Source organism: Myodes glareolus, chromosome 2, assembly GCF_982192425.1.
Source record: "Myodes glareolus chromosome 2, mMyoGla1.1, whole genome shotgun sequence".
Lineage (NCBI taxonomy): Eukaryota > Metazoa > Chordata > Mammalia > Rodentia > Cricetidae > Myodes > Myodes glareolus.
The window spans coordinates 63,527,141-63,550,953 of record NC_142027.1 but is presented as its reverse complement, the minus strand read 5'-3'; the positions used below and the strand labels follow the sequence as shown (position 1 = coordinate 63,550,953).

General features: G+C 39.5%; 1 protein-coding gene across 17 annotated transcripts in view; it reads right to left on the bottom strand.

Annotated features, from left to right (window-relative positions):
- Abi3bp (ABI family member 3 binding protein) overlaps positions 1-23,813 on the bottom strand; it is a 213,545-nt gene that overhangs the window by 140,654 nt on the left and 49,078 nt on the right. For all 17 annotated transcript variants that reach the window (XM_087900842.1, XM_087900875.1, XM_087900880.1 and 14 more), the window contains exon 2: positions 17,298-17,477. In XM_087900842.1, coding sequence (XP_087756968.1) covers positions 17,298-17,477 — 180 coding nt within the window. The remainder of the gene's footprint in view (positions 1-17,297; positions 17,478-23,813) is intronic.

Genomic DNA, 23,813 nt, shown 5'->3' with positions numbered 1-23,813 from the left:
TTTCTTCCTTGACCCAAGGAGGATTCAGTAGTTGACTGTTCAACTTCCACACATTTGTAGGATTTCTGGAATTCGAATTGTTATTGAGTTCTAACTTTATTCCGTGGTGATCCGACAAGACACAGGTGATTATTAATATTTTTTTGTATCTGTGTAAGTTTGCTTTGTTACCGAGTATGTGGTCAATTTTCGAGAAGGTTCCATGAGCTGCAGAGAAGAAGGTATATTCTTTCCTTTTTGGGTAGAATGTTCTATAGATATCTGTTAAGTCCATTTGATTCATTACCTCTAGCAATTCTCTTATTTCTCTGTTGAGTTTCTGTTTGATTGATCTGTCCATTGGTGAGAGAGGTGTGTTGAAGTCTCCTACTATTAGTGTGTGTGGTTTGATGACTGCCTTGAGTTCTAAAAGTTTTTCTTTTACATAACCCCTAGCCAAACTAATCAAACGGCAGAGAGAGAACACTCAAATTAATAAGATCAGAAATGAAAAGGGGGACATAACAACAGACACAGTGGAAATTCAGAGAATCATTAGATCTTACTACGAGAGTTTATATGCCACAAAATTGGAAAATGTACAAGAAATGGATTGGTTTTTAGATAAATACCATTTACCAAAGTTAAATCAAGAGCAAGTGAACAATCTAAATAGACCTGTTAGTCGCGAAGAATTAGAAGCTGTTATCAAAAACCTCCCCACCAAAAAAAGCCCAGGTCCAGATGGTTTCAATGCAGAATTCTACCAGAACTTCCAGGAAGAACTAATACCTATACTCCTTAATGTATTTCACAATATAGAAACAGAAGAATCATTGCCAAACTCTTTTTATGAAGCTACAGTTACCCTGATACCAAAACCACACAAAGACACAACCAAGAAAGAGAATTAAAGACCAATCTCACTCATGAACATTGACGCCAAAATACTCAATAAAATACTGGCAAACCGAATCCAAGAATACATTAGAAAAATTATCCATTATGATCAAGTGGGCTTCATCCCAGAGATGCAGGGCTGGTTCAACATACGCAAATCTATCAATGTAATCCATCATATAAATAAATTGAAAGAAAAAAAACATATGATCATTTCATTGGATGCTGAAAAAGCATTTGACAAAATTCAACACCCCTTTATGATAAAGGTGTTGGAGAGATTGGGTATACGAGGATCATACCTAAATATAATAAAAGTAATATATAGTAAGCCGACAGCTAACATCAAATTGAACGGAGAGAAACTCAAAGCCATTCCACTAAAATCAGGAACACGACAAGGCTGTCCACTCTCTCCATACCTCTTCAATATAGTGCTTGAAGTCCTAGCAATAGCAATAAGACAACATAAGGGGATCAAGGGCATTCGAATTGGAAAGGATGAAGTTAAACTTTTGTTATTTGCAGACGATATGATAGTGTACATAAGCGACCCCAAAAACTCTACCAAAGAACTCCTACAGCTGATAAACACCTTTAGTAATGTGGCAGGATACAAGATCAACTCCAAAAAATCGGTTGCCCTCCTATACACAAAGGATAAAGAAGCAGAGAGGGAAATCAGAGAAACATCACCTTTCATGATAGCCACAAATAGCATAAAATATCTTGGGGGTAACTCTAACCAAGGAAGTGAAAGACCTATTTGACAAGAACTTTAAGTCCTTGAAGAAATAAATTGAGGAGGATACCAGAAAATGGAAAGATCTCCCCTGTTCTTGGATTGGGAGAATCAACATAGTAAAAATGGCAATTCTACCAAAAGCAATCTATAGATTCAACGCAATTCCCATCAAAATTCCATCAAACTTCTTCACAGACCTTGAGAGAACAATAATCAAGTTTATATGGAAAAACAAAAAACCCAGGATAGCCAAAACAATCTTATACAATAAAGGAACTTCTGGAGGCATTACCATCCCTGACTTCAAACTCTATTACAGAGCAATAGTATTGAAAACAGCTTGGTATTGGCATAACAACAGAGAAGTCGACCTATGGAATCGAATAGAAGACCCGGGTATTAACCCACAAACATATGAACACCTGATATTTGACAAGGGAGCTAAAGGCATACAATGGAAGAAGGAAAGCATCTTTAACAAATGGTGCTGGCATAACTGGATGTCAACCTGTAGAAGAATGAAAATAGATCCATATCTATCACCATGCACAAAACTCAAGTCCAAATGGATTAAAGACCTCGACATTAATCTGACCACTTTGAACCTGATAGAAGAGAAAGTGGGAAGTAGTCTACAAGATATAGGCACAGGAGACCAGTTCCTAAGCAGAACCCCAGGAGCTCAGACAATAAGAGAAGCAATGAATAAATGGGACCTCCTGAAACTGAGAAGCTTCTGTAAAGCAAAGGACACTGTCAGTAAGACCAAAAGGCTACCTTCCGACTGAGAGAAGATCCCAGTCTGAAATCCCTCATCAGACAAAGGTCTGATCTCCAAAATATACAAAGAACTCAAGAAACTAGACATTAAAACTCTAACTAACCCAATTAAAAAATGGGGTACTGAACTGAACAAAGAATTCACAACAGATGAACTCCGAATGGCCAAAAGGCACTTAAGGTCATGCTCAACCTCCTTAGAGATCAGGGAAATGCAAATCAAAACAACTTTGAGGTATCATCTTACACCTGTCAGAATAGCTAAAGTCAAAAACACCAATGATAGCCTATGCTGGAGAGGATGTGGAGTGAGGGGAACACTCATCCATTGTTGGTGGGAATGCAAACTTGTGCAGCCACTGTGGAAATCAGTGTGGCGGTTTCTCAGGAAACTGGGAGTCAACCTCCCTCAGGACCCAGCAATTCCACTCTTGGGAATATACCCAAGAGATGCCCTATCATACTACAAAAGCATTTGTTCAACTATGTTCATAGCAGCACTATTTGTAATAGCCAGAACCTGGAAACAACCTAGGTGCCCCTCAATAGAAGAATGGTTAAAGAAGGTGTGGAACATATACACATTAGAGTTTTACTCGGCGGTAAAAAACAATGACATCTTGAATTTTGCATGCAAATGGATGGAAATAGAAAACGCTTTACTGAGTGAGGTAAGCCAGACCCAAAAAGAGGAATATGGTATGTATTCACTCATATGTGGATTCTAACCATAATTAAAGGTCTTTGAGCCTATTATTCGTGATCCTAGAGAAGCTAAATAAGAAGGTGAACCTGTTGAAAATCATGTAGCTATCTGCCTGGAGATTGGAAATAGACAAGAGTCCCAGGTAACCTCGGGTGCATTGGGGGGGGGGGGAGGGTTGTTGGAAGGGGAGAGGGTTAGAGAGAAGGGAGTAGGGGAGGAATGGGGAAAGCTAGGTGGACTGGGATTGGGGGAGGGAGGAAGGATGGATATGAGATCAGGGAAGAATATATCTCAACTAAGGGAGTCATTTTAGGGTTTACAGGAGACTTGATTATAAATGGGATCCCAGGTCCAAGGAGAGATCCCCAGACTGTTCTCTAGACAGAGGAGAAGGTGCCTGAACCGGCCTTGGCCTATAACCATACTGATGAAGATTTTGCTTATCACCATAGATCCTTCATCTGACGATGGATGGCGATACAGATGGAGACCCACATTGGAGCACCGGACTGAGCCCCCCATGGTCCAAATGAGGGGCAGAAAATGGAAGAACATGAAAAAAACTCAGGACCGCGAGGGGTGCGATCACCCACTGATACAAGGGGACTGATATAATGAGAATTCACCAAGGCCAGTTGGACTGGGACTGAACGAGCATGTGATCCAACCAGATTTTCTGAATGTGGCCGGATCTCTGAATGTGGCTGGTCCGGAGCCTTTCTGAAAAGCCACTGACAATGACACTGGGACTTGTTTCCTCTGCATATGCTGGATTTTTGGGATCCAGTCTGTTCGGATACTCACCTTCAGGGACCTGGAAGGAGTGGGGAGGAACTTGAACTTCCCACAGGGCTGGAAGCCCTGACTGCTCTTAGGGATGAAGAGGGAGGAGGAGGGGGAGGGGGGAGTGGGAAGGTGTTGTGAGGAGGGGCGGAAATGAAAACTTTCATAATTTAATAAACTTTAAAAAAAACAAATAATAAATCTAGAAAGTGGGAATTGCATCTTTCTTTGGAACTCATAGCTATGGAATTTAGGCAGCAGCACCTTCTCTCCATCCACCAAGCCCAAGAGGCAGCATTGATACAGGAATCACCACTTAATGATTAAATCTTGATCATGAGAACAAGGTGTGTGGCCCCCATGGCTGCACCACAGCTTCAGAGTTTGCTTCAGACTAGTTTGTAAATCGGATTTGAGAGCTGTCCCTGTCAAGAGAATATGCTCAGGACACAACAATGAGATGAATATGACTGTTTTCCGTTACAAATGCCTGTGCTAAACTGACACCTATGATTTCCCCATCTCAATTCTCAGTGACAAATACAAAACCAAACTGAATCACACCACTATCCTTTGACCAAGGGTTGGTTTTCACACTTAGACATTATAATTTTGTGTAAACCAAAGCTTTGGTGAAAATACAGTCCAACCTTTGTTAGCAACTGAGACAAAGGTCAGAAAGATGAAGTAAAGTAGACCATTCTGCTTGATCTATCAGAGGCTGATGAAAATATTTATAGATGATGCATACTCTGTGCTGGGATCTGTGTAATCTATTGTGAACATTTGTTCAGTCTCCACAACTCTTCCGGAACATCATTCTCTATTTTACACACAACAAAAATGAAACACACAGAACTTAAATATCTTATTCCAAACCACTCCACAGTAGGCAGAGGTATCCAGTTAGAATCCAAGTCTGTTTGACTCATCATTACTCTTTCTGTCTGCATTCTCTCAAGCAGAGGGTAAGGTTTCTTAGGATATGGAAGTCATCATTCTGGCCCAGGGCTCCTCCAGGACCCACCATCAACTGAGACTAGCTTGCAGTTTCAGCACTGGCTCTGGAATCTTTTGGAAAGATGATGGCTGGGAGTGCCCTGAGAAGTCCACGGATGCGTATAGAAATGTCCTCCTTAGAAAATGATCGCAGCTGGGAGAATGGACACACTTGCCTCCGTTAGACCCATGGATTTCTAACACCTGACTAGAGGACAAACTCTTCCATCAGAATTTGCACTGGTTTTGAATGTGTGAGACTCTTTTCCATTTGTTATTTGAGCAAGCAAAGTAAAGCTATTTGCCCTGTGCTACCCAACTGATGGATTGTCACTCCTGCTCCCCTTGGATATTTGCAAAATGATCAGAAGCTGAACATAAAACCAAGTAGCCAGAGCTACTTGGGGGCAGGTGGGCTCTGTGACCAACCTGCTCTACAGAAAAAGCAAGAAGCAAATTCTTAAACTGGAAATCAGTGGTGAAAACATTCGGGATATAATCTAAAAAATGAAGGAATAGAAACCCAAAAGATCTATTCATTGAGAATTGTGTGTTTTCACACCATTTCTGAACTCTTGTGAGCATTAGATAAATTCTTCTACTGCTTCAATTAATCTACTAATGTTTTTTTTTTTGAGACTCAGTCTAACTATATAGACCAGGCTGCACTGAAACTTATGCCAATCAGCCAGTCATAGTTTCTTAATGGCTATTAAAGGTTTTCCAAGCAAATGGACCTAAGAAACAAGCGGGTGTGGCCATTCTAATATCTAACAAAATCGACTTCAAACTAAAATCAATCAGAAGAAATGGAGATGGACATTTCATACTCATAACTGGAACAATTCATCAGGAGGAAGTCTCAATCCTGAATATCTATGCTCCTAATATAAAGGCACCCACATATGTAAAAGAAACTCTTCTAGAACTCAAGGCGGTCATCAAACCACACACACTAATAGTAGGAGACTTCAACACTCCTCTCTCACCAATGGACAGGTCAATCAGACAGAAACCAAACAGAGAATTGAGAGACCTATTGGAGGTATTGAATCAAATGGACTTAACAGACATCTATAGAACACTCCACCCAAATAGGAAAGAATATACCTTTTTCTCTGCAGCTCATGGAACCTTCTCGAAAATTGACCACATACTCGGTAACAAAGCAAACTTCCACAGATACAGAAAAATATTAGTAACTACCTGTGTCTTGTCAGATCACCATGGACTAAAATTAGAATTCAACAACAATGCTCCCCCCAGGAAGCCAACAAACTCATGGAAACTGAACAGTCAACTACTAAATCACCCCTGGGTCAAGGAAGAAATAAAGAAAGAAATTAATCTCTTCCTTGAATTTAATGAAAACAAAGACACAACATACTCAAACCTATGGGACACTATGAAAGCAGTGCTAAGAGGAAAGTTCATAGCACTAAGTGCCCAATTAAAGAAAGCGGAGAAAGCACACATTGGAGACTTAACAGCACACTTGAAAGATCTAGAAAAAAAGAAGCTGATTCACCCAGGAGGTCTAGAAGAATGGAAATAATCAAACTGAGGGCTGAAATCAACAAAATAGAAACAGAGAAAACAATCCAAAGAATCAATGAATCAAAAAGCTGGTTCTTGGAGAAAATCAACAAGATTGACAAACCCCTATCCAAGTTAATCAAACGGCAGAGAGAGAACATGCAAATTAATAAGATCAGAAATGAAAAGGGGGACATAACCACAGACACAGAGGAAATTCAGAGAATCATTAGATCTTACTATGAAAGTTTACATGCCACAAAGTTGGAAAATGTAAAAGAAATGGACATTTTTTTAGATAAATACCATATACCAAAGTTTAACCAAGAACAGGTGAACAATCTAAATAGACCTGTTAGTCGCGAAGAGTTAGAAGCTGTTATCAAAAATCTCCCTACCAAAAAAAGCCCAGGACCAGATGGTTTCAATGCAGAATTCTACCAGAACTTCCAGGAAGAGCTAATACCTATACTCCTTAACGTATTCCACAATATAGAAACAGAAGAGTCACTGCCTAACTCCTTTTATGAAGCTACAGTTACCCTAATACCAAAACCACACAAAGACACAACCAAGAAAGAGAATTAAAGACCAATCTCACTCATGAACATTGACGCCAAAATACTCAATAAAATACTGGCAAACCGAATCCAAGAATACATTAGAAAAATTATCCATTATGATCAAGTGGGCTTCATCCCAGAGATGCAGGGCTGGTTCAACATATGCAAATCTATCAATGTAATCCATCATATAAATAAACTGAAAGAAAAAAACCATATGATCATCTCACTAGATGCTGAAAAAGCATTTGACAAAATTCAACACCCATTTATGATAAAGGTGTTGGAGAGACTGGGGATACAAGGATCATACCTAAATATAATAAAAGCAATATACAACAAGCCGACAGCTAACATCAAACTGAATGGAGAGAAACTCAAAGCCTTTCCACTAAAATCAGGAATGCGACAAGGCTGTCCACTCTCTCCATACCTCTTCAATATAGTGCTTGAAGTTCTAGCAATAGCAATAAGACAACATAAGGGGATCACGGGGATTCGAATTGGAAAGGATGAAGTTAAACTTTTGTTATTTGCAGACGATATGATAGTGTACATAAGCGACCCCAAAAACTCTACCAAAGAACTCCTACAGCTGATAAACACCTTTAGTAACGTGGCAGGATACAAGATCAACTCCAAAAAATCAGTGGCCCTCCTATACACAAAGGATAAAGAAGCAGAGAGGGAAATCAGAGAAGCATCACCTTTCATGATAGCCACAAATAGCATAAAATATCTTGGGGTTACTCTAACCAAGGAAGTGAAAGACCTATTTGACAAAAACTTTAAGTCTTTGAAGAAAGAAATTGAGGAGGATACCAGAAAATGGAAAGACCTCCCCTGCTCTTGGATTGGGAGAATCAACATAGTAAAAATGGCAATTCTACCAAAAGCAATCTATAGATTCAATGCAATCCCCATCAAAATCCCATCAAACTTCTTCACAGACCTTGAGAGAACAATAATCAAGTTTATATGGCAAAACAAAAAACCCAGGATAGCCAAAACAATCTTATACAATAAAAGAACTTCTGGAGGCATTACCATCCCTGACTTCAAACTCTATTATAGAGCTACAGTATTGAAAACAGCTTGGTATTGGCATAAGAACAGAGAAGTCGACCTATGGAATCAAATAGAAGACCCAGATATTAACCCACAAACTTATGAACACCTAATTTTCGACAAGGGAGCTAAAGGTATACAATGGAAGAAGGAAAGCATCTTTAACAAATGGTGCTGGCATAACTGGATGTCAACCTGTAAAAAAATGAAAGTAGATCCATATCTATCACCATGCACAAAAATCAGGTCCAAATGGATTAAAGACATCAACATTAATCCGTCCACTTTGAACCTGATAGAAGAGAAAGTGGGAAGTAGTCTACAAGATATAGGCACAGGAGGCCTCTTCCTAAGTAGGACCCCAGCAGCACAGACAATAAGAGAAACAATGAATAAATGGGATCTACTGAAACTGGGAAGCTTCTGTAAAGCAAAGGACACTGTCAGTAGGACAAAAAGGCTGCCTTCTGACTGGGAGAAGATCTTCACCAACCCCTCATCAGACAAAGGTCTGATCTCCAAAATATACAAAGAACTCAAGAAACTAGGCACTAAAACTCTAATTAACCCAATTAAAAAATGGGGTACTGAACTTAACAGAGAATTCACAACAGATGAACTTCGAATGGCCAGAAGACACTTAAGGTCATGCTCAACCTCCTTAGAGATCAGGGAAATGCAAATCAAAACCACTTTGAGATACCATCTTACACCTGTCAGAATAGCTAAAGTCAAAAACACCAATGATAGCCTATGCTGGAGAGGATGTGGAGTGAGGGGAACACTCATCCATTGTTGGTGGGAATGCAAACTCGTGCAGCCACTGTGGAAATCAGTGTGGCGGTTTCTCAGGAAACTGGGAGTCAACCTCCCTCAGGACCCAGCAATTCCACTCTTGGGAATATACCCTAAAGATTCCCTAACATACTACAAAAGCATTTGTTCAACTATGTTCATAGCTGCACTATTTGTAATAGCCAGAACATGGAAACAACCTAGGTGCCCCTCAATAGAAGAATGGTTAAAAAAGGTGTGGAACATATATACATTAGAGTTTTACTCGGCGGTTAAAAACAATGACATCTTGAATTTTGCATGCAAATGGATGGAAATAGAAAACGCTTTACTGAGTGAGGTAAGCCAGACCCAAAAAGAGGAACACGGTATGTATTCACTCATAAGTGGATTCTAACCATAATTAAAGGTCTTTGAGCCTATTATTCGTGATCCTAGAGAAGCTGAATAAGAAGATGAACCTGATGAAGATTATTTAGCTATCCACCAGGAGGTAGGAAATAGACAAGAGTCCCAGGTAACCTCGGGTGCATGGGGGGGTGGGAGGGTCGATGGAGGGGGAGAGGGCTAGAGAGAAGGGAGTAGGGGAGGAACGGGGAAAGCTTGGTGGCCGGGGATGGGGGGGTGAGGGAGGTAGGATGAATATGGGATCAGGGAACAATATATTTCAACTAAGGGAGCCATTTTAGGGTTTACAGGAGACTTGATTATATATGGGATCCCAGGTCCAAGGAGAAATCCCCCAGATTGCTCTCTGGATAGAGGAGAGGGTGCCTGAATCGGCCGTGGCCCATGACCATACTGATGTATATTTTGCTTATCACCATAGATCCTTCGTCTGGCGAAGGACGGCTATGCAGTCGGAGGCCCACATTGGAGCAACGGATTGAGCCCCCCGAGGTCCGGAGGGGGAGCGGAAGGAGGAGGAACATGAAAGACGAAATCAGTACTGCGAGGGATGCTATCACCCACTGATACAAGGGAACGGATCTGATGAGAATTTACCAGGGCCAGTCGGACTGGGACTGAACGAGGACGTGATCTAGCCAGATTCTCGGAATTTGGCCGGATTCTCTGACTGTGGCTGGCCCGGGGTCTTTCTGAAAAGCCATTGACTATGACACTGGGACCTGTTTCCTCTGCATATGCTGGATTTTGGGGATCCAGTCTGTTTGGACGCTCGCCTTCTTGGACCTGGAGGGAGGGGGAGGGAGCTGGAGCTTCCCACAGGGCAGGAAACCCTGACTGCCCTGGGGGACGGAGGGGAAGGAGGGGGGGAGTGGGGGGAGTGGGAGGGTGTTGGGAGGGGGGGCGGAAATGGAAACTTTTATAATTTAATAAAATTTACTAAAAAAAAAAGAAAAAAAATAAATAAAAAAAATAAAAAAATAAAAAAAAAATAAAAATATCCTCTTTTTGGTTGTCCAATGCAGAGTGGTCAGCATTGAAACCATATACACACAAACAATAAAAACAGACTTCACAGGTTCTATTTAAATACATCTGCACACACACATATGCAACAAATACAATCAAGGAAAAATGGCTATCAACTTCAGAGTGGGAAGTGATGGAAAGGGTTCAAAGGAGAGGAACTGGGAGATTAAAGGGAGGAAAAGGGGGAAATTATATAATCCTATTAAATTGATTTTTTAAATGAGAAACAAAAAAATTGTAAGACTATTTTTATGCTTTTACTAGAATATTAGAAAAGAAAAAGGATTAATAAAAGAAACCAAATTGCTCTAAAGGACAAGTAAGAGCTTTAAGCATGTCACATGGAACAGCCTCCTAGAAGTTCCAGCATCTTTGTCCCGAAGGTTCCCGAAGAAACAATGATTTGTCTCTGATCTCCTGAATGAGCAGGTGCTGAGTTGCCTGGTAACAGGACTTAAACAATTTACATATGGTGTAGGAGGTTCTTCTATCTATGTGTTGCTTTCATTGGTTAATTAATAAAGAAAACTGCCTTGACCTTTTGATAGGGCAGCCCTTAGATGGGCATGGTAGACAGAACAGAATTCTGGGAGGAAGAAGGCAGTGTGGCAGACACCATGGCTCTCCTCTCCGAGATGGATGCTGGTTAGACTCATGCCAGTAAGCCACAGTCACATGGTGATACACATTAATGGAGATCGGTTAAACTAATATGTGAGAGTTAGCCAATAATGGGCTGGAGATAATGGGCCAAGCAGTATTTCAATGAATACAATTTCCATGTGGTTATTTTGGGGGCTAAGCTAGCTGGGCAGACAGAAGCCAGGTGGGACGCAGCCTGCTATTCCACATTACAACAGAGTGGCGCTCCAACATGGAAACTAACTCCACATAAAACCTAAGAGGGCTTAAAAAGGAATTCTAGACACACAGGAAAAAACAACAGAGTTTAACATAACTTTTTGCTGTTTGCTAGGGCATGTTGTAGAGAGATTTCCTGATTCAGCAATAGCAGCAGAAAAAAAGGCACACCATTTTAAAACATGGCTTCCTGGGCTGTGCCGCCAGTGCAAACTCCAGATATAAAGCATTTCAATAGCATTTGTGGGACTGGATGTTTGGGTGCCTGCTCAGGATCGGGAAGAAATTACTCTGAGACCATGCCTGTGCTCCCCGCCTGGGCAGACTGTGGGATCAGGCTTAGGTAGGCAGGAGAGCATGGCAGATTTCTGCCACCATACAGAGATAAGTTTCCAGGCTGCTCAGTGTTCTGTGTGGTAGATTTGGCTGTAACTCAAAAAGAGTTTATGTGCTGCATGCTCAGTCTCAGAGTTAAAATGATGAGTGCGGCTCCTACCTGGTGGCCCCAGAGCAAGCAGAAATGGTGCGTCTACCATTTTGAAATTGGAGAGAGGTGGAGCCAACATCCAGAACAGCCAACCGCTCCATGGCTCAGAGGCACAACTGACTCAGAGGCACAAGCAGCTCTGTCATGTTGGATTGGGTGAGGCAACCCCACAGTACCTGTTTTTTTGTTTTGGTTTTTTTTTTGTTTTTTTTTTTTACATAGGAATGTCACAGCTTAGATTCTTAAGTGCTTAGTGATTTAAGAACACAAAGCAAAAATGTTCCTGGACAGCAAAGAGTTACAGACAGTGCAATATGACAGATTCAGACATAAAAGACCTCTAAATGGGTCATAGAGTTAGATAGACATACATAGGTTGGCAGAGAGAAGAAAAAGAATATAGAGAATAAAGTTAATGCTTTAAATAAAGGATAAAGTCTTTAAAGAGACAGATTACAGGTAGTTATAGATTAAAAAGAAATAAAGAAAAATAATCCACGTAAAAATGGAAAATTCACAGAGAGTTTGGATTCTGTATATTATTGTATTTTCTTTCAATTTTTTGACTGTGAAGGAGCTAAATACAGAGAGACATTTCATCATGTGGTCTGCTAAGCTAATCCAACATGTGTATTATAAAGCTATCTTGACTTCAGAATTTGGATTTAAGGATATGATGCTTTGAAAAAGAGATTCTTCATTTGTTTCCACAGAGGATGAGACCCTGTGGATTGCTTCTAACCCAATATGGTATGATAGACCACGCCCTCCTCAAAGGTTGCTGTGAATATCCTCAAAAACTTATTTTGCTCAACTGCTGACTGAGAGGAACCTAGCATACAGGATACACCATGAAAGACCTGATTAACAGTGCCCCTATACAGCAGGAAGAAGTTTGGAGAGAAATAACTATGTTCGTATTCCCAGATATTGTTTATAAATGTTCTTTTACATTTAAAGGGGGATATGATATAGATATGAATAATTTGCATTGGTATGGATTTTAAGGTCAATTTTGTTATATGTATATGTATTTCTGATATTGATTAAGGTATTGTGATTGTGTAGCTCATTTAAAAATATAATGTATAATTAGGAAATATAGGTTGTTAATGGATAATCGTCAATAATAGTCAAGCTTTTAGTCATGTTAGTTAGATTTTCTAGATATATAGAGATATATTTCAGTTAGATAGGCATTCCTCATATCTTTCAAAGACTACAGAATATGATATTTAATGTTTTAATAACTTATGGCTTTTCATGACAATGAGACACGTCTGCTCCTGGCAGCACCAGCTACTTCAAGATGAAGATGGGCATTGGAGAGGCTCCCTATAGGGTTGGTTAGCCATTTGGGCAAGAAACTGCTCTTGCCTGGACTGTTGCATAAACTGGACACAAAGAACCTGCAGAGAGTTGACTGCTGAACTTGCCTAAAGGTGAGATGATCCTTCAGGGTTCCTGTTTCATGAAAGAGTCTGTGAGACATTCTGCAGGATACAAAAGAAAGTGACTGAACTGTCTTTGAAATTTCCTGCTCCATGGAAAAGTCTGCTGGATACTATGGGCTGAAAGAGCAAAGATGGATGTCCCAATGGTACAGAAGAACTTTGGGTGACTGTCCAGGCAACATGATGTCTCTGTCATTTCTGGAGTTTTGAAAGTTGCTTACTTCTTGTTTACTTAGGTAATTTTATATCCTTCTGGAGTCTTTGATGAAGTTGAAGAATAGATAGATAGTTATAGTTATTGTTTTCCTTTGTTATGATAAAAGATAAAATAGATATAAATATTGTAACTGTAATTCTTGCTTGATAACTGTTTTGTTATTTGTAATTTTACTATGTTAAAGTTAAAGCCTTCCTTTTTGTTTAAACATGAAAAGGGAAAATAGTGTAGGAGGGTCTTCTATCTATGTGTTGCTTTCATTGGTTAATTAATAAAGAAACTGCTTGACCTGATAGGTCAGAACGTAGGTAGGCAGGGTAGACAGAACTGAATTCTGGGAGGAAGAAATCAGGGTCAGAGAGAGCCACCCACCATAAAGCTGCCATGTCAGACATGCTGAATCTTTCCCGGTAAGCCACGAGCTCGTGGTGACATACAGATTATTAGAAATGGGCTGAATCAAGATGTGAGAGTTAGCCAATAAGAGGCTAGAGCTAATGTGCCAGGCAGTGTTTAAATGAATACAATTTCCATGTGGTTATTTCGGGGGGTAAGATGTTTGGTGGTGTCCATTCAATGCTATTCATTCTCAGTTAACTGATTAGAGAGAAAAACATAAACCAGAGTTAGGACTTTAACAAGGAAACATTCTGCAAAGAAAAAGTAATGACATATAAAAATGACCTTAATGTTTCCGACTGTTAGCAAAAACTTGGTGCAACCCAGCAGATGACATGACTAGACAGGGATTAGGTGGGGGAAGGACATAAAAAAACCTGAAAGAAGCAAAGATTCCTCATTGGTCCCTAAAAATCACCTCTAATGACCATCAATTGATCTTAATTCTTTTTAAGTGACTTTTTGGCTTTCTGTGTTGCAGAAGCATAGCCAAAGAATGAAACAATTAATAATGATAGTAAACAAAACTAACTAGGCTAGGTTTTAGAAGGGACAATGATTCAGTTCTCTTCAGCCTTCCCAGAAAACCTCATGCAGGGACATTGACATGCCAGATAGAGCTAGTACAATCGTGTGTGCACGCATGCACACACACACAATACACACATGTCATGCACATGCACACACATCACACACACACACACATACACACACACAAACACATGCACACACACACATGTTCACACACGTACACGCACGCACACACACGCATGCACACACAGATTAAAGAACTCTCATGCTTTCCATACTGTAAACAGTATTTTCTGCACCCTGAAGCCAAAAGACTTCAAGCACTGGTCACTAAGTTTCTTTGTTCCCATCATTTCTCCCTCCTAGTCACCAGAAAATAACCCCAGCACTGGTCATTAAAATTATTTTTCAATTTGGCCTCCTGAGATTTCTTCAAAATGATAATGCATTTCCTTAGTTTACCAGTCACATAGCCTGCAGCTAAATCTCCAGGAACTAGATATTATCTTCCTCGTTCTTGGAAACCTTGGTCGTTTGGGAAGGTGGAATGTGCTTTTTATATCCTATAGTTAGCCTTCAGAAAACTTTGCCAGAAGATGCACGTTTCCTAGAGAATAATTTTTCTCCTAACCAAATGGCCCTCCTTAGAGTTTGTGTAAACTTTTATACAGATCTGTCAGTCTAAGCTGTTTTGTTGCTGAGTAGATCAAAGGCCATGAAGATGTTGGGCATCTCCTAAGGGCATCCAATGTAGGAAGGTGTTGGGCATGTCCCAAGTTCACTCAATGGCTTTGCAGTCATAGTTACTCCTGGGATGGACTGGTAAAATATACTAGAATTTCCATGGGAAGAAGTTACATGTTTAAAATTCTAGATTGCCCTGATAATATGTAATAGCATCTCTAGACCTCAAGTGTTTTCTATTGATATGATGATCTAGCTTCCATTTTTAAACCATCAATGGAAATAGAGAATATCATTTGTCACATTGAAATTCTTAATATACTTAGAATACTTTAAATGGCATGACCATTTAAATTTGAAAGGAATATCTGTTCTTTATTCTGTAGTTGAAAGAGTAAGAAAAGTAATAATATAAAACCATATGAATTTGGATATCCTCACTGCAGCTTAGAGGGCATTTTTTTCTAATATCAAAGTTCAATGCTGTACACATAATTTCTGCTAATTGGGAAATCTCACAGTACCCACCCCTCAACAAAGAACTCCAGAGAACTAAATAATGTTGGGAGCAGAGAGGACAAATATTCCTCCCTGGGGATGAGCCCCTCGGTTGGTTGTCCAGTTTGAAATGGTTCATCCTGAAATCATATACTACAAGCAACACTGGGCAGATTCAGTAGGTTGCAATGTTTACACACTTACATAACAATTGAAGACAAAGAATCCATGGGTTGAGAGGGAGCGGGTTACGGGTACACAAGAGGGGGTGGAGTGAGGAAAGGAAAGGAGAAAGTGATGCAACTGTATTTTAAAATAAAAATATTGAAAAAGTATGTCAAGCACTCCCATCTTTTTCTGCAAACAGCTTGGAAATTGAATCTCTGGGATCTTCACGGTGGAAATGGGTTGTGACTTTTTCCTTAGTGCTGTTATTCATTGAAGCCTGTTGGAAATTAGGTTGGTATGATAAATAACCAGGCCAGCTCAAGAATAACAATTATATTTTAATGGTTATAAGGGGAAACTCATGCTACAAGGGTAGGAAGTCCACCTTCCTATCTGTCCATCAGGGACCAGGCAGAGAGAGAGAAAGAAAGAGAGAGAGAGAGAGAGAGAGAGAGAGAGAGAGAGAGAGAGAGGGAGAGAGAGAGAGCGCACATCTAGGTTCTCCCAGTTTTTCTTCCTGGGCCCCAGGTAGCCATGCCTTAACTAAATGTGATTGATTGACAGAGCTTCCCAATCAGGAGCCTATGTACCTAACTGATCTATCAGAAATAAAACATTTAATTCTAAAACTCCCTGGAAAGGGGGTGGTATATCAATGTGAGAATGAGCTTGTCTTTTGGTCACTTCCCATGGTGAAGATTGGATGATACCAGGGAATATTTATAATCATCCAAACTCAAATTCTTCATGGAATTGGTTACTATACTTGTTAAAACTACCTAATTCTCAGAGTGTGTGGGGATAATCAGCTCTTAGATTAGTTTTAAAGTTCTCACTACTTTGCAACATTATCTCTAATTGTTCATTAATTAACAATATTACCTCCTGGCTGGCCTAATGGAGCAACAGAGATTTCTCCAGAAAAAGCAAAAGGGAGAAAAGCAAAATCAACCCATATTGGCATTCTCATTACACATTTGAAAATGCAAGAACCAATATGAAGTCTGGAACATGGGGGTTATACTTCAAAAGTTCAGAGACTGGGCTCTTAAGCAACATCTTAGCAGCGAGCAAAGAATCAAATCTCACCCCAGACTTTCAAAGTTTTTACAATGAATCATCCTTATCAAAACCATTTAATCCTTTAAGTGGATTATATTTATATTTTCCCACAGAGAAAGCGAGAAGATGGCTCACATCCTGAAGCTCTAATTTTATCATTAAACATTTTCAAAGAAATTCACGATTTCATAATTCATACTAAATTTTCATCTCCTTGTCTGAATTATTAATTTTTTAAAATGTAGTATGTTTTCTTTTCAAGGATAAAATCCAAAAATCTATAGTGGTTATCTTCTACTGGAAGAAAGTAAAGACAACAAGAAGGAAAATTAGTTCACGTAAATAATGTCACAAGGGTTGAGTCCAGTATTTCAGCTGTTATTTTCTTTATATATCCAATTATGTGGGCAGGGATTACAGGTTCCAACAGCGGTTAAGACATTATTTCTTCATACAATGAAAAGTTTCAATATATAATATAGTGCTTTGGGTTGCATTAATTACAAAGGTGATTTATACTGCCACATTGGGCTCAGCTAAGGATGTAGAAAGAATGTTTCTCATCTTTTACCTTAGGATGTCTTTTATAGTTGGTTCCTCTTATCACCCACCCTTCTCTCTGAGTTTGATCCCCAAACACCTTACCTACTACAGCCTCAGTGACTTTTCCTTCTGTGGGAAGAGGGAAGTATTGGTTTGGGGACACATTGCTGCCATATCCCAGGAGAAAACCTTCCAGTTTTACACTTGGATTTGGACGCAGGAACTTCAAGAGGATGGAGTCGCTGGTGGTGTTGATGTGCACTTTCAAGCTTGGTCTTTTACCTGAGGGTGGAAATATAAGGTGAGCGTCCAGTACATCACCCATTTTTCATCACTCATCCCCTCCCAGCAAACCTTGCCTATTGGAAGCATTGTCCTGGAACAAACACCACCCCTCCACCCCTTTTGCTTCTTGGGATCATACCGCTGATGAAAAGCTGACCAAAAACAAGACTAACATTAAAATCAAAGAAAATGTACTTACTACTGCATAAAGCAGATTAAAATAAAAAGCAAAATAGAGAGATCCAAGTTTTGATGGTTTTTTACTGAGTGGGTAAGTGGAGTTTTGGGTGATTTCATTTTTCTATCCAAAGTGAGCTAGAAAATTTACTTTATACATATTACCAAGATATGATGCAAGCAACCGAAGTTTCTTATTGGTAAAATTTAATCACTGTACTTTGAAATAGCTCAGCATCCTCAGGATGCTCTCTAGACCCATATCTACAAGTTTTGGTCATTGATAGAGCTGGGAATAGACAAAGAAGTAACGCTTCTGGGATAAGAGTTGCTGAGGTGGTGAAATTGAGGTTGTTGCATACAGGAACCCTTGAAGGCCAAAACAGAGTCTGATCCTTGGAACTGGAGTTATGCATGGGTTTGACGCATGTATGTGCTGAGAGAGGAACTCGGGTCCTCCAGCAAAGCACTACGTGCTCTTAACAACTGAACCATCTCTCCACTGCCATGTGTTCTTAACTCACTGCATGAGACTTTATTTCCTTGAGGAGCTATGCTTATTTAAATGGTGCTTTCTGGTTAAGACCTCACATATAAAATTACATAAAATATAGTCTCATTTTTTCTAATGAGAATCAAATTTCTGAATGATAAAACATGTGTGCCTCTAAAGATTAGGATCATGAGCCTGAATTTTCCCTTTATTCTCCAAATAGTTAATATTTTAAAATAATTTTGCCCTTTTAGAAGACTGCATTTACAGGCAAATGGATGGAACTAGAAAACATCATTTTGAGTGAGGTAACCAGACCCAGAAAGACAATTATCACATGTACTCACTCTTAAGTAGCTTTTTAACAAAAAGCAAAGAAAATCAGCCCACAAATCACAATCCCGGAGAACCTAGACAATAATGAGGACACTAAGAGAGACTTACATAGATCTAATCTACATGGGAAGTAGAAAAAGACAAGATCTCCTGAGTAAATTAGGAGCATGGGGACCTTGAGAGAGGGTTGAAGGGGAGGGGAGAGGCAGGGAGGAGAGCAGAGAAAAATGTAGAGCTCAACAAAAATTAATAAAAAAAAAGAAAGAAAAGAAGACTGCATTTATTGTTTTAACAATTCCCTCTATCATTTCTCATTAACCAGAGTTCCATGTTGAATGAACACTAGTCCCCATGTCATTACAGCATGAAATCGCCTCAGAAGTTATAGTAAGGACTTTATTGTAGCTCAACCCAAACGATTCTGAACAATCGCGATCAATGGAGGACTGTTACATTTTGTGCATGAAATGTGTCCCAAAGATCTTACATGTTGAAAGCTCCAAGCTGCTGGATCAATCACTGAGGGGTAATTAGATCATGAGGAATCTAACTTAATTTGTGGATTAATCCCTTAGTGGATTTTTAACAGGGTGGCATTATTAGGAAGTGGTAGAAAGCAGGAGGTGGAACTTACTTAGAGGACAAAGGTCACAAGGGGCATGCTCTAGAAAGTTCCATCTTGTCTCTGGCCCCACCCTGTCTCTCTGCTTCTCGATAAGAAGTATTCTGCCTCACTCCAAACTCAAAGCACACAAACCAGCCGACAGTGCACAGAAGCACATCAGAGCACGAGCCAAAGGAAATCTTCCTTCCTTTTGAAATATTTCTTGTGTGTGTTTGTCACGGTGACAAGCAGCTAACTAACACAGGAAAATGGAAAGATTGTATGAAGTCTTTGAGAAAAGAAAAGGATTCCTTCAGGAGTACCACACTATTGGAAAGGATCCACCCACCTCAGCAGCCAGGATAAGTTCTATGCATGGGCATATTAGTTTGCACTTGACTAAAAACATAATTTTATGGATGTTTTAACTCTTGGTTATTTCTGCATCTGTGGGAAACTAAGAACCATAGAGACTAAGTAATTTCTTGAAAATTCCCAAAAGGAACGTCACAGTTGATGTAGTTCAGTTCTTCCAAATGAAGGCAACTGAGTATATTCACACTTCTCATTATCTTGCATGTTTACTGTAGGGTCAAAACTAAGTCCTGAAGTTCTTGCGGTCCTCATTGTCATTACTCAACAGAGTTAGGAGTGTCAAACCATGGGCCGCATGGTGAGGACTTCAATTTGTCTTAATTTCTCCAGGTTTTAATAAGATACTGTGTAGCTTACACAAAACAGACTTTGTCTAGTTCAGTTTTCCCATTGTTAACCAATGGGCCTACATTTCTTCCAGTATTACTTTTTCTTAATAGAATGGGGCAAATGTAAGTTGAGAACACATTCTTCTGCTTTAGGAGGTTGTAATTTCTCACAGTAAGTTGAAACGCAGCCAGGTTGCTTGAGAAGATATTTGGAAAACTCTTTCTGGCCTTATGCTGAGCTTGCCCTTGACTGAGAACTCAGAGTGGCGGCCTCACACCACACTAGAATTTTTTTCTCGTGGACTCTGTCAGATGTAATCGTGGTACGCTTCCTCTGTGGAAGCAGAAGGAATAGTATACTAACCGAAAGAAAAGTCATAAACACAGCTACCGATCCACCAAAACAGAAGAGGTCTACTTCTTTGGCAGAAGACCCAGCCTTTCTCCCTTTGGCTAGCAATTTATGCCAAGAAATACACCATCATTATAGAACTTTGAATTATATTTTAATTATAGAACATTATAGTACAAATGAATTGAGTCTTTCTCCAAAATTCCAAATCCTACTACTCTCCTGAGTGAATATCTATAGATGTACGAAAAGGAGTAACACATGCAGAAAAATACCCCTGTGATAAATGTCACGAATATAATATTGTAGAACTACCCTCTCTGTTCTTCATTTAAATAAGTGATTCTCAACCTGTGGATCATGATCCACCCCAGAGGTCATATCAGATATTTACATTACTATTCATAACAGTAGCAAGATGATAGTTATAAACTAGCAACAGAAATAATTTTATAGTTAGGGTCACCCCAACATATGAACTGTTTTAAAGGGTTAGGAAGCATTAGGAAGGTTGAGAACCACTGATTTCGCATTAAGAACTTTGATCCTTCTGTTATGTTACCATACGTTACTTCTGATATTACTTCTCACCACACTACACCTTATTTCGGTCAGGTTAGTCATCCCACATTCTAGACTATGTGATTTGTCCTGACTCTGCATGGTTATCACAAAACCACTACCCAATCCCTCCACCTTTGCTTGACATTCTTTCCACCCTTTACTCATCCAGATATTACTTCACTGATCTTCAGCATCTGGCGAAAAGGTTTTGCAGCTTTTCTCCTCTGATTCAAGATAGACTTATCAACATTTTCTCCAAATCACTGTTTATATTAGGATTCAATGACACTTTATACATCTGGACAATAAATGCTCTAATATTTGGGTTCCATATCTCTGTGCATCATGCATTAATTTTAATATTTGATGATAAATCATCTTTATTATAAATTATTATCATTTGATTCCATCATGGCTGGTCAACCTTTTGACACTGAAACATAACATTGCCACATACAAAGTCTTCACTCAAAAATGCACTGACAAGTTACAAAAAATGCATAATGCTTTATTAAGTGAGTTTATGATTTGGGGTGGGTCTGCATTCTCAGCTGACGTTGACCAAGTGTAGCCATGAGGCCGCTAGTTGGACACCCCTGATGTTTTGGGGCCCAATTTATGTAACAGACATTATCTTCCAGAATTTAGTCATAGTTAGACTTCTGGCAAGTAATAGAGATTTAATAGAAAATAACACACTACAACATAACCTTAACCAAAACAATACATAAATAAACAACAAATATGCTGCCCAAAATTTCTTTGTTCAGGATACAGAGGGGAAAAAAGAGCTACTAGAAAACCATTTTATTGCATGTGAGAGAATATAAAAAGGAGTTAGGAAAGCAGTAATAAGCTGCCTCGAGAAAAGCCGCATATTGGCAAAGTACATTCTTGGATCCACGACAGTGGTTTCTAAGCCTCTATTTGCAACACCCTACAGCATCGCTAAATATTTCAACATGTTGTGAAATTCTAAAAGTAAATAAATCAGACTTCTTACAAAGCAAAATTAGAATTCGTCCCATTTTTTAACTTTTAAAGGTAAATATATGCTTTCCAGCATTAAAGGCAGGGGGCGAGACTGGCAAACTGTACAATAGGAGGAGACAGCACTGTCAGTTCAAGAGCTGGGTCATCAGACCAACCAAAGGAAGGAGGCCACTGGCTACTGGGGGCTGAGGATAAGTCCAGTTCTTTAAAGAAACAGTGTGGCCTGGGATACAGCTCAGTCACCAAGGGAGTGACAGAGTTCAAGCAGCACCCAAACTGAACAGCAAAAAGTTCAAACTACCAACAAAAGTACCGTCAACACCAACTACAAAACTCATGCTTTGGGTAAAACTAACGACAACATTACAGCCATCCAGTCATGAACCTCAGAAAAAGGAATCACCATTAAAATATATTCAATAGAATTTCTCCACATCTAATTTCTCATAAAGTCATCTTATTTCCAAAAGTATTACATAATATGGTCAAAATTGTTCATAGCACATTGGTCAAGACGGTAAGATTCTTGAGACAGAAAAACTACACCATATTAAAAGTCTTCTAAAGGTAAAAGATATGTATTTTGCAGCAACAGAAACTGCCTTAGCTTATATTTCCACAATGTTATAACCCTGTGAAAAGATGATAAATACTCCAAATAGCAAGCGTGTGTCTAAATTTAATCTTCTCGGGGCACTATTATAGAATAATTGTAATACTTATACCAAGAAAATAAAGACTCATTAAAGGATAGAGAGCATACCCCGTTTGTGGTCTTCTAGTATCCATCTTATGCCTCACAGAATGCTCACAGCGTACTGTAGCCTACACATGCTCTGCCATTTACTGTGCTATGAAAAACTCATACTGTATAAACTATTTAACTAATTAAACCGGTTCCTACCAGTTAAGATATAATATAGGAAACATAGATTTAAAATCAGGGCACATTATATATTTTGATCAAATTCCTTCCCTACCCCCAACTCCCAGATCTTCCCCCACCTCTTGATAAAAAGTTTAAAGCTGTAAAATTTTAAAAATCTAGAAAAAATAAAAGTTCCTTAAGAATTTGTATCCAGAATACATAAATATTTCTTATCGTCAATTAAAAAGAAAATAAATTTCAAATGGACCAAAGACACTTAAGGTCACGCTCAACCTCCTTAGCGATCAGGGAAATGCAAATCAAAACAACTTTGAGATACCATCTTACACCTGTCAGAATAGCTAAAGTCAAAAACACCAATGATAGCCTATGCTGGAGAGGATGTGGAGTGAGGGGAACACTCATCCATTGTTGGTGGGAATGCAAACTTGTGCAGCCACTGTGGAAATCAGTGTGGCGGTTTCTCAGGAAACTGGGAGTCAACCTACCTCAGGACCCAGCAATTCCACTCTTGGGAATATATCCAAGAGATGCCCTATCATCCTACAAAAGCATTTGTTCAACTATGTTCATAGCAGCACTATTTGTAATAGCCAGAACCTGGAAACAACCTAGGTGCCCCTCAATAGAAGAATGGTTAAAGAAGGTGTGGAACATATACACATTCGAGTTTTACTCAGTGGTAAAAAAACAATGACATCTTGAATTTTGCATGCAAATGGATGGAAATAGAAAACACTTTACTGAGTGAGGTAAGCCAGACCCAAAAAGAGGAATATGGTATGTACTCACTCATAAGTGGATTCTAGCCATAATTAAAGGTCTTTGAGCCTATAATTCGTGAACCTAGAGAAGCTAAATAAGAAGGTGAACCTGTTGAAAATCATGTAGCTATCTGCCTGGAGATTGGAAATAGACAAGATTGCCAGGTAAACTTGGGTGCACGGGTGGGGGAGGTTGGGAGGTGGATGTAAGGGGAGATGGGTAGAGAGAAGGGAGAAGGGGAGGATTCGGGATAGCTTGGGGGAATTTGATGGGTGGGATGGAGGAAGGGTGGATATGGGAGCAGGGAAGTAAATATCTCAACTAAGGGAGCCATTTTAAGGTTTGCAAGAGACTTGATTCTAGTGGGGTTCCCAGGTCCAAGGAGAGGTCCCCAGATTGTTCCCTGGGCAGCAGAGGAGAGGGTGCCTGAACTGGCCTTGTCCCATAGTCATACTG